The sequence below is a fragment of the Nematolebias whitei genome, unplaced genomic scaffold (assembly GCF_014905685.2).
Source record: "Nematolebias whitei isolate Nwh7 unplaced genomic scaffold, NemWhi1 Nwh_scaf_506, whole genome shotgun sequence".
NCBI lineage: Eukaryota > Metazoa > Chordata > Actinopteri > Cyprinodontiformes > Rivulidae > Nematolebias > Nematolebias whitei.
The window spans coordinates 1-11,008 of NW_023619051.1; the positions used below are offsets into that span (position 1 = coordinate 1).

Here is an 11,008-nt window from a genome sequence, read left to right on the forward strand (position 1 = left end):
CTCTGAGGCTAACACCATATATATTAGCTCTGAGGCTAACACCATATCAGAGAGTCGGAGTCAGAGTTTCTTTATTGTCATTCGCACCTCATGTGGTACATGTGGTGGAGCGAAATTATGTACACAGGGTCCCAGTTACATCCAACAATAAAATGTAAAAGAAAAACAGTAATAACATTTAAGATATGAACTAAGAAAAACATAAACTAAATATACACTAAGCACTCATAACATAAAACATTGAACATCAGCACAAACATGAACATGAGTCTGTGTGAGCAGATGAGCACGCATGAACACAACATTGAAACAGATCAGCAGCAACATGATGTGATTTGTTCACAGTGATTATTCTGGTTAGAGATTCATGAGTCTAACAGCTTCAGGGTAGAAGCTGTTCCTCAGTCTAGTGGTTCTACACTTAATGCTCCTCAACCTCCTTCCTGAGGGGAGTGGGGCAAAAAGTGTGTGTGCTGGGTGGGTGGGGTCCTTCATGATGCAGGTGGCCCTCTTCCTGCATCTGGAGGTGTAGATGTCTGTGATGGTGGGGAGGCTGACTCCAACAGTCTTCTGTGCAGCCTTCACTACTCTCTGCAAAGCTTTTCTTTCTGCATACATGTTAACTATGAGGCTAACGCCATATATGTTAGCACTGAGGCTAACGCCATAAATGTTAGCACTGAGGCTAACACCATATATGTTAGCACTGAGGCTAACGCTATATATGTTAGCACTGAGGCTAACGCCATATACATTAGCTCTGAGGCTAGATACTTCATAGGATCCAAACTATTCCTTTAATCCACATGTGTCAAACTCAAGGCCCGGGGGTCAAACGTGGCCCTTGTTGACATCTTATCTTGCCCCCAGGATGATATGTGAAATGTAAAAGACTTCTATCTCTTGAATTTTTTCAGTAATCTTTGATTATGATGTTGAAAGCACAACAGAGAACATCAAATGAGACCAATCAAACTTTTGTTGAGGAACCTGTGACCAAGAAAATATGTTGGGTATCTGATTTGAGGTAATGTAGATTCTGAAATTGGCCCTTTGTTTGAAAAAGGTTTTAATTTCCGCCCCCTTTTCTAAGTGAGTTTGACACCCCTGCTTTAATCAATCATCATTAGAGGCATCAAAACTCATTATTTCCACGTTTTGAACCTGTTTCTGATGAACCGTACGGCTGAACGTGTGCAGCATGAACATGTGACCTGTGTTCCGACCTGTACAGCCGTGCTGCAGTCGGTGCCGCTGCTCTAACGTTGTGTTGGCTCTGTTGTTCAGGTGATTGACGCTCACTAAAGGGACTTTGTTAGCATCTACCGGACACAAGGGGCACTGTCCTCTGATTGGCTCGGACACCCCCCTCTGACATGCCCGTGGCCAATCAGAGGTGAGTGTGTGTTTGTGGGTGTGTTAGACGCTTGTTGACGTCTCTGTTGGTTTGTTCTTCCTCACGCTGCGTCCTCACCTCCTCAGGTGTGTTATGTCGGGGGCAGATGTGGAGGTGTACCTTTCCCAGGTGCACGACGGCAGCGTGTCCTCGGGCTTCCGAGCGCTGTATGAGGAGCGCCTGCTGCTGGACGTCACGCTGCTGATAGAGGAGCACCACTTCCAGGTATCCACAACCACAAGTCTTGAGACCCAAGGTTTAACCACTACATCTTGAACCAAAAATAAAAAGAGTTAATTAACCAAACGGACCAACAGGTGGCGCTTACCAACGTTGGAAAGAAGAGCTGGTCTGAATTCCCACCTGACCATGAGAGAGGCTAAAAAACACATAAAAACATAATTTTTAGTGAGAAGTGGAGATTTTTATGGTTTAATTTTAAATTAATGTTTGTGAAAACTTTGGTGAATCCGCTCAAACAATACCAGTTTTGAGTTTAGTCATCGCCTTCAAGGATTCAGGAACACGGGAGTCTACGATGAGGCTTGACGTTAACGGGGAAACAAAAGTAAACACCAACACTAGAGTCCTAGCTGCCACGTTGTACAAAATACCTCAACTTTATTGTCCTCTGTCGCAGAGCGAAGAGTTGGAATTGGAAATGTCCTCCATCTGTCTGTGCTTGTTGTGAGCATAACTTGAAAAATAAGTGAGGTACCGACTTCTATTTTGGTGTGGCTGCATCTAGACGTGAGAAAAGTTTTTTTGAAAATTGTATTGTCAAGTCAAAATCCAAGATGGCCACCACCATGTATAAAGTGACTGCCCCTCTCATTTGAGGAAACATGTTTTCTAGTTTTCATATGTCTTTATAGTTTCTTCAAATGATTGGGGCGGCCAAAGATTAATCTATGGTGGGCTAAGGTTCACCATTGGCCACCCCCTGGCTCCATCATTATGCCTGGTGGTGGATGAAATTGCTCCCTCCACTCTCCAGGCTCCGTCACTGCGTTGCCTCAGACAAGAAAAATAATAAAAAACTCCCTCTGCTCCACCGTGCAACTCTTCTACTCACTCTTTAAATCTCCCAGCGATGGGGGACATCAACGTACCGCTTGTTCTTAAAGCAAGACAACACTGTTGGCCAAAGTGCTGCACACTGACGAAAGAAAGTAAAACAAATGTTGTAGCTAGTTCCAGTTCAACAACCAGTCCTTCCAGGTCGTCCAGGGACGAGGACAATAAAAACACATCCTCACATTTGGACCGATCCTCTTGGTTCCCCGACTCCCTGCAGAATAAAAACATGTTCGTTGCCAGAAAATCTAATTTTTAATAAAATATTGCAGATGTAATCAGTTTGTAAATGAAAAGATAAAACTACATCTTTGACCTCAGTCTCTTCAGAATTGGACAGATTTCTGTCTCCTGTTTTGTTTCAGCTGTGAGTTTGGATCAAATTACAGATTTTTTTTATTCTAGCAGTTTGACTTCATGTAATGTTGTTGTGATGCGTCTCCTCCTCCTCCTCCTGCAGGCCCACAAGGCTCTGCTGGCCACCCAGAGCGATTACTTCCGGGTCATGTTCACGGCGGACATGAGGGAGCGGGACCAGGACAAGATCCACATGAAGGGGCTGACGGCCGCAGGCTTCGGCCACATCCTGCGCTTCATGTACTACGGCTCTCTGGAGCTCAGCATGCCCACGGTGCAGGAGATCCTGCAGGTACTGACCCAAACCGTTGTCCCCCCCCTCTGTCTGTGTTTGACCCCGAGCTGAAGCAGAAGCCCTCTCTTGTCCTCGCAGGCGGCCATGTACGTCCAGCTGACGGAGGCCGTGGAGTTCTGCTGCTCCTTCTTGCTGGCTAAGATCTGCCTGGAGAACTGCGCCGAGGTCATGCGCCTCCTGGAGGACTTCAGCGTGGGTGTGGAGGGCGTCCAGGAGCAGCTCGACAACTTCCTCCTGGAAAACTTTGTTCCCCTCATGAGCAGATCTGACTTCCTGTCCTACCTCAGCCTCGAGAGACTCCAGGTCCCACTGCCAACTCTGATTCATCCTTTACAGTCTGTTTCTTTATGCTGTGTGGTATTTTAGCTGTTCATGTGTCAAAATGTTCGGCTCATTCAGGAGATGGCTGCTGTGACCTTTGGTTTTTATAATTTTGGTACTTTTTAAAATATTTAACTTTATGTATTTCTATGGGGAACATATAAATAAAGATCTCTTCAGTTTTTTCAGAAACATGGTTCTCTTTGAAATCTGCTTCAGCTGCTGTCTCTGCCTTTTAGCTAATATTTTGCTACTTCACGTTTTAACAAAAGTTTTACTTCTTTTAGATACGTTTTTCACTACCTTTAGCTAATGTTTTGTCACATCTAGCCAATGTTTAGTTACTTTTAAAAGCTTAAAGCTAGCTTTTTGCTACCATTTAGCTGTTTTAGTTAACCTTTTGTTATTTCTACCTTTCAGCTTGCCTTTTGCTAATTTTAGCTTTTTTGTTGTCTTTTGCTTCTTTTAGTCAAACATTTTGTTGCTTTTTAGCTGTTAGCTTTTCTTCTTTTAGCTGACATTTTGCTACGGTCAGTTTTTAGGTAGTGTTTCTTGTCCAAGTAATTTTTCACTTCCTGTAGCTAACATTCAGCTTTGTTTAGTTAATGTTTGTGACACTTAAAGACTTTAGCCTTTGCTTTTTTGTAGCATTTTGTTACTATTAGCTGACATTATCTATTTTATGTTTTTAGCTTATATTTAGCTGTTTTTAGCTTTTAGCTTGATTTCAACTTCAGCAGATTTTTTTATATATTGTCTGTAAAAAAAACTCAAATTAGACTTTAAAAATTATCTGAATCAGAAGTTTTAGTCTAATTTCTGCAGATTCTTCAACTTATTAAAGATGCTTTTATGTTTTTATTCAAATGTAAACACATTGATAAATTTTTTTTAATTGAGTTTACAACAAAGAACTTTGATTAAATCTTCATCTTCAGATGGATAATCTCTGATTGTTAATCCAGATTATGACTGTTTTCAGGTTGAGGAAATTATTTATTTTTCGTGTTCACACTCGTACCTCAGCTGGGTTTGGTATCTGACCCGTTCCCCTCTGGTTCCGACCCAGGCGTACCTGAACAGCGACGCTTTGAGTCGCTTCCCAGAGATCGAGCTGTACGAAGCCGTCCAGGCGTGGCTGAGGCACGACCGGCGGCGCTGGAGGCACACAGACACCATCGTCCAGTCCGTCCGCTTCTGTCTCATGACACCGGCAGACATCTTTGAAAAGGTCAGCGACTTTTGTTTACGTCTGCAGCTACAGCTTGATTCCTGGGTTTCTGATTGGCTCAAAGCTCTTTGTGTCTTGATTCCTGGGTTTCTGATTGGCTCAAAGCTCTTTGTGTCTTGGTTCCTGGGTTTCTGATTGGCTGGAAGCTCTTGGTGTCTGATCTTCGTGTTTCTTTTTTTTTTTTCCAGGTGAAGACGTCTGAGTTCTACCGTTACTCCCGACAGCTGAGGCAGGAGGTGGATCAGGCCCTCAGCTACTTCCATGACGTCAACCAGCAGCCTCTGGTGGAGACCAGATCCAACCGGATCCGCTCGGTCCGCCCGCAGACCGCCGTCTTCAGGGGAATGATTGGCCACAGCATGGTGAACAGCAAGATCCTGCTGCTGCAGCGTCCCAAGGTGTTTTACAGAAAGCCTTTGTTCTTTAGAGCTTCGCCTCCGAGGCGCCGGCCGTTCTGTCCGTCTGTAATCGTTGGTGTTGTCTGTCAGGTGTGGTGGGAGCTGGAGGGCCCTCAGGTGCCTCTGAGACCGGACTGCTTGGCAATTGTTAACAACTTCGCCTTCCTGCTGGGCGGAGAGGAGCTGGGGCCCGACGGGGAGTTTCACGCCTCCTCTAAAGTGTACCGTTACGACCCGCGGCAGAACTCGTGGCTGCGCATGGCCGACATGTCCGTGCCCAGGTTAGAGGAGTCTTTGAGGTGTCTCTCTGTGGATTTTACAGGTTGTTGTTTGACTGCGTCGTTGTGTTTTTGTTGTTTGCAGGTCAGAGTTTGCCGTTGGCGTCATTGGGAAGTTCATTTACGCCGTGGCGGGCCGCACGCGAGACGAGACCTTCTATTCCACGGAGCGGTACGACATCACAGAGGACCGCTGGGAGTTCGTGGACCCGTATCCCGTCAACAAGTACGGCCACGAAGGAACGGTGCTGAGTGGTAAACTCTACATCACGGGCGGCATCACCTCCTCCTCCACCTCCAAGCAGGTGTGCGTGTTCGATCCGGGCCGGGAGGCGGGCGGCGGAGGCGGCTCGAGCGGGTCCGACTTGCACAGGACGTCTCGTGGCGGCGGCAGCGGCGGCCGGGGCCCGCTGCTGCCCGGCACCCACGCCAGCTGCTGGGAGAACAAATCCAAAATGAACTACGCGCGCTGCTTCCACAAGATGATCTCCCACAACGGGAAGCTGTACGTGTTTGGAGGCGTGTGCGTCATCCTGCGGGCGTCCTTCGAGTCGCAGGGCTGCCCGTCCACCGAGGTGTACGACCCGGAGACGGACGAGTGGACCATTCTGGCCTCCATGCCGATTGGGCGCAGCGGCCATGGGGTAGCGGTGTTGGACAGGCAGATCATGGTGCTGGGCGGCCTGTGTTACAACGGCCACTACAGCGACTCCATCCTGACCTTTGACCCCGACGACAACAAGTGGAAGGAGGACGAGTATCCCAGAATGCCTTGCAAACTGGACGGTCTGCAGGTGTGCAGCCTGCACTTCCCAGAGTATGTGCTGGAGCACGTCAGGCGCTGCAGCTGAGGTCTGCTTCACCTTTTGTAGAAACTGGACTGTTAGAGGACTGGGTTGTCCCGCTGAGGGGGATCAGGTGTTAAACCAGAGACCAGCACTTACCTGAAGGACAGGTGAGAACCCGACGGGCGGGGCCACGCAGCTGCTCCTCCTGGTTAACGAGGCCAGTCGATTTGTGGCTCCATCTCTTGTTGACATTTAGCTCGAACCTTTTCAGAATTACCGTTCTCGGAAAATTTAGAAAATAAACTAAAGGTTGTGGCGATTTAAAAACAAAAAAAAAAGGTTTCATTCTGCTGGTTTATGTTTGGACTGCGCTCAGTTTCCTGTTCTACAACCCGGGTTCTGGACAAGTTGGATAAAATGTAACTAAGAACAGAAAGTAAGGATTTACAAACCTCATATTTTATTTACAGTGGGACATAAACGATGTAACAAATGTTTAAACTCAGAAATGTGACCATTTTGTTGAAAAAAAAAAAAATCAGGAAGTTTTGAACTTTATTGCAGCAACATTTCTGTTTAAAGATGCTCCAGGTTCATGTTTCCTCTGAAGCATCTCTGCTTCGGACAGCAGTCTGTAAACCTGAGACCACCAGATGTTGGAGGTTCTGCAGGAACTGTTGTCCCATTCTGGTCTGATGGAGGATTCGAGCTGTTCTAGAGTCCTGGATCTTTTGCTGGCTGGGAGCAGATGTCCTAAAACCTGAGCTCAGAGGTTTCTACAGATTCTTCCAATCTGCTGGTGAGATTATAAACTGGAGGTGATGGAGATTCAAGTACAGACTACCAAACCTCTGCCCATATTTATTTCTATAAGTCTCTTTTCATGCCCGTTCCTCTGACTGAGCTGTTTATAATTGATCTCATTAGTTACTAAATGTTCCTCCGGGTGGTTCTGATCCAGACCTCTGATTGTTGCAGCATTTTGATGCTCCTGGAACAACTTTAAACAAACGTGTTGCTGACATCCCATTAAAAATAAACTGATTTTATACTTAAAATGGTCATGTTCCTTGGTTTAAATGTGATACTATGTTCCAATATGAATAAAATATGGGTTTGGTATTTATAAATCCTTGTGTTCGGTTTTAATTTTACATCATGCCTCAACTTCTTCAGACTCCTCATCTGTTGTGTTTAGGCAGATCAGTCAGGCCGGTGTCTCTCTGCTGCGACTGTATGAGACTAGTTGAACAACATTGTGTTGTTTCAGCGGGACTGCAGCTAAATTTCGCCTGTTTTGTTGCAGTTCTGAGTCTTCAGCAGCCGCAGCTCGGTGAGAAACGTCCTCCGCTGCAGAAACGCACTGGAAGCAGCAGCTTTTCCAGTTAATTCAACCAATCGCGTTTGTTTAGGTTTAGTTTTTTTCCTTCTGTTCCGGATGTTTTGTTTGATTAAAGACATGTTAGCCCTCCAGAAGTATATCAAATAAATGATAAAATCAGGTATATGACTAAAGTATAACACTGTAGTGTAGTAGATTATATAATCTGTGTCGAAATATAAACTCAGGCTGTAGGAAACGGCTCAGTTTGTCATGAGCTCACGTTACGGTTCATAGAACACCATTTTGGCTTCCAGTGCGTTCCAGCTCTGTCCCGTTTGCTTCCAGCTCACCACCGAACTCCCACAGCGTCTTCACGTCCGTCCTCGTCCCCTCACCTCGTCGTCTTGTGCGAGACAGATTCAGATTTAATGAACCCTACACGGTACCGCGGTTTTAAAGAGAGATCCACGTTCCCTGCACTTTATCGGTTCTTCTTGTGGGTGTAAATAGTTTTAAAGGTCCAGGAGTTCTGTCAGACGTTCAGCGGTGTCTGAAATGAACTCCAGGTGAAGTGAAAATGCTCCAAAGGATTCAGGCAACTCTGGACCTCACGCAAAAACATTTTTCTTTCAGCAGAGTGTTACCCAGACTATTAAAGAAGTGTTGTTTTGGGTTGAGGAGCAGTAAAGGCACCAGCAGTGACAAGAAAAATGAAGTTTTTCTGCCAAATTTCTACTCTACGTCATCTTCGACTGAAAAGAATCACAAAATATCACAAAAGTTTTGTTTTTTTTACAGTCCCACCCATTAAATTTATGCAAGAATCTGTTATTTAAATATTCTGGTACTGTAATGTCACCAAATTAAAACAAAATGAAAATATGAAATGGCGCCCGCTAAGATCTGCTAAGCTAGTTAATGTTAGCCTCAGTTTAGCTCCTTTTTTCTGCTGCCTCTTTATATAAAAAGACGAAACCAAAGAACTAAAATGTTTGCCCTGTTGTCTAAACTGACTGTTTTATTCTATAGATTTACTCAGTAAAATTAAATAAAATTAGCCTTAGCTATGACTAGCTTCAGATGTAACGGCTAGCTTTTGCAGGATTTTGCTAACAGATTTTAGCTGCGAGTTAGCCATTATGTCACAACAGAGAACCAGTCTATCAATAAATTATAATTTAATAAATATAAACATGGAAAATATTGTAAAATACCAAGTTTAAAGAGGGATTAGCTTGTATTAGCTAGCCATTAGCACAGTTTATTTTACCATCATAAACTGAACTTTCTACATATGTTTGTGAACTAAAATGTAATTTTACTTGTTTAAAATTAACGTTTAGCATTGGCAAATCCTAAGAGTCAACAATTGAAACGGCGTCCACTAACGCGTGCTAAACCAGCTAAAGTTTGCCGAAGTTTTGCTCCTTTTTTTACGGCTTTGCGGGCTAACGTTTTGCTGCCTCGTTACGTTCTACAGAATGACAGCTGAATGTTATTCTTTAGCTGTTCGCTAGCATTAGCTAGCGTTTCTTTTCTCCATTATGAACCTCTGCTCTTTGATTTAATTTTGTACCAGAACAGAAGAACTGTAAATTATTTTAAAGTTATCTTTTCTTCATTAGATGAGATAAAGAACACGAGTAAATAAAATAAACTTCGAGGTTAGCCACACCTACCGGTAAATTGGCGCGCTAGCAGTTCCCATGTATTTGACTAAACAAACCTTCACGTTTTGATTTAGTCAGAACTTGTTTATTATTTCTGCTCTTAGCTGTATTTATGTAAATGTAAAACCATTTTTCTATACATTGATAATTTTATAGTGTTTTATTTATATAATTTGTTGGCGATGCAAAAACCTTTGATCAAATGCTGTTTGAGTTCTTTTTCCTGTGTGCCAAACGCTGAAATATCTCACATTTGATGAAGGGAAATTATTATTTCTGCACTGATTTTTGTTTGTAATTATTTGTGGTTTAAACGTGCACGTGAATCCAAATGACGGCTCTAATGTTTCAAACTCGACGAGGCGAGTCTGGATGAACCAGGAGATGTCTCGAGATGTTCCTGTTTGAGGTCCGACTTCACTGGTTCCCCTCTGATCTCTGTGGTTTCTGTGTTGATTTCAGACACCAGCAGAAAGTCAGAACCGCAGTCTCTAAATCCAAACCCTCCGTTCTCGTACAGAATCTCAGAAGTTCAGCACTTTGATTCTGGAGCCCGCCAAGCCGTGCTCGATGACCAGCTCCGCGTTTATTTTATATTCATGTTTTATTTTTTTCAGCCGACTGTGAAAAGGGCTAGAGCACACCCTGGTGCGGTTCTGCTCGTCAGCTGCGTATTTAAGTTATTTATTTTATGATGTAGTGCTTTTCACTGAGCTATGCAGTAACTGTAGGGTTATTTATTATCAGAGTTGTTTTTTAATCGTGCTTCTCTTTCTTTTCGTGCTTCGTCCCAGCAGCTCTGCATGCGCCTCGTCAGGTGGACAGTTCGTCCTGCAGGTTCTGTTGTTGGACAGCACGGTTTCATAACGTTACAACTGATTATTCAATTCCTGTAGTTTGACTGAACTGGATGCAAACTATAAATAATGGGTTTTAAACATTTCAAATAATAATTTGAGTCACTTTTCCCCACACACTTACTGAGGAAACCATCATAGTTTCATGCCCTCATCATGTCTTCACTGAAGCATCACACGCCGTCCTCCTCCGTTACTGTTCCAGCTAGAAACTCGTAACCAATGATGTACTACTGTCCATATTCCAGGTACGTTCAGTCATAGCGCTGCATCTTTAGTCCACCTGTCTGCCAGTAGGAAAACAGAATAGAGGATCTAAAAAAACAACCTTGTTTTAACGACTGTATCAGAAAATGAACAAAAGATCAAACCAACATATCTTACAATCTAAGTAGAAACTCTTTGGAAACAATTTGTAACTTATTTCCAGAAATAAATGTTCATATTGGTCAACTTTCACTTGTCTGTGTGTATTCTCTTTGACTAATAGTGTGTTCTTAAACTACCGGTAATTTATTGACACATTAATTACAGCAGTAAGTGTTTTTACACAACGATACGTTCTTGACTTGCAAGGAATTTTTTGTTTTTGTGAACACTTTACTGGAGCTGCTATTCTACAAAAACAAAACATTTTGTATGTACTTCTTTTTAAAAAGTAAAGTGCAAGTTAGTATCTTTTTTAAACCTAAAATTACTGTGCATACATTTATAGTTTTTGATGGAATAGTTTGTTGCAAAATAATTATTCTAAACTCAACATGAGTGTAATGAAACGATAGAAAAGCTCCACACATCGCATAAAATGAGGTAAAAGATGTTTAAATTTTTACAGCCTTTATTTTCTATGATAATCTAAAGCTTTTCAGCAAGTATTAGTATTTTATAGATTTGAAAAGTGTAAAAAATATTTTGTTATATACGTACATTATATAAAAACAGTTGTGAATGGGTTTAAATTAACCTTTTTTTTTTTTTTTTAGATCTAAATATTATAGTCATGCTTTTGTTTTGAA

General features: G+C 43.0%; 1 protein-coding gene across 1 annotated transcript; it reads left to right on the forward strand.

Moving 5' to 3' along the window:
• Nucleotides 1–1,291: 1,291 nt before the first annotated feature.
• Nucleotides 1,292–6,623, forward strand: LOC119429335 (kelch-like protein 15). The gene is made up of 8 exons (XM_037696983.1): nucleotides 1,292–1,396; nucleotides 1,483–1,621; nucleotides 2,934–3,122; nucleotides 3,204–3,428; nucleotides 4,516–4,677; nucleotides 4,866–5,075; nucleotides 5,166–5,356; nucleotides 5,439–6,623. The coding sequence occupies exons 1-8, from the start codon at nucleotides 1,377–1,379 to the stop codon at nucleotides 6,202–6,204; spliced, it is 1,902 nt and encodes a 633-aa protein (XP_037552911.1). The 5' UTR covers nucleotides 1,292–1,376; the 3' UTR covers nucleotides 6,205–6,623.
• Nucleotides 6,624–11,008: the final 4,385 nt, after the last annotated feature.

Bases quoted from the DNA above. Each gene is read 5' to 3' on its own strand.
- LOC119429335 (XM_037696983.1), top strand. From the start codon at position 1,377: ATGCCCGTGGCCAATCAGAG. The intron at 3,123-3,203 runs GTACTGACCCAA...TTGTCCTCGCAG, and splicing joins CGGTGCAGGAGATCCTGCAG to GCGGCCATGTACGTCCAGCT. The intron at 3,429-4,515 runs GTCCCACTGCCA...GTTCCGACCCAG, and splicing joins TCAGCCTCGAGAGACTCCAG to GCGTACCTGAACAGCGACGC.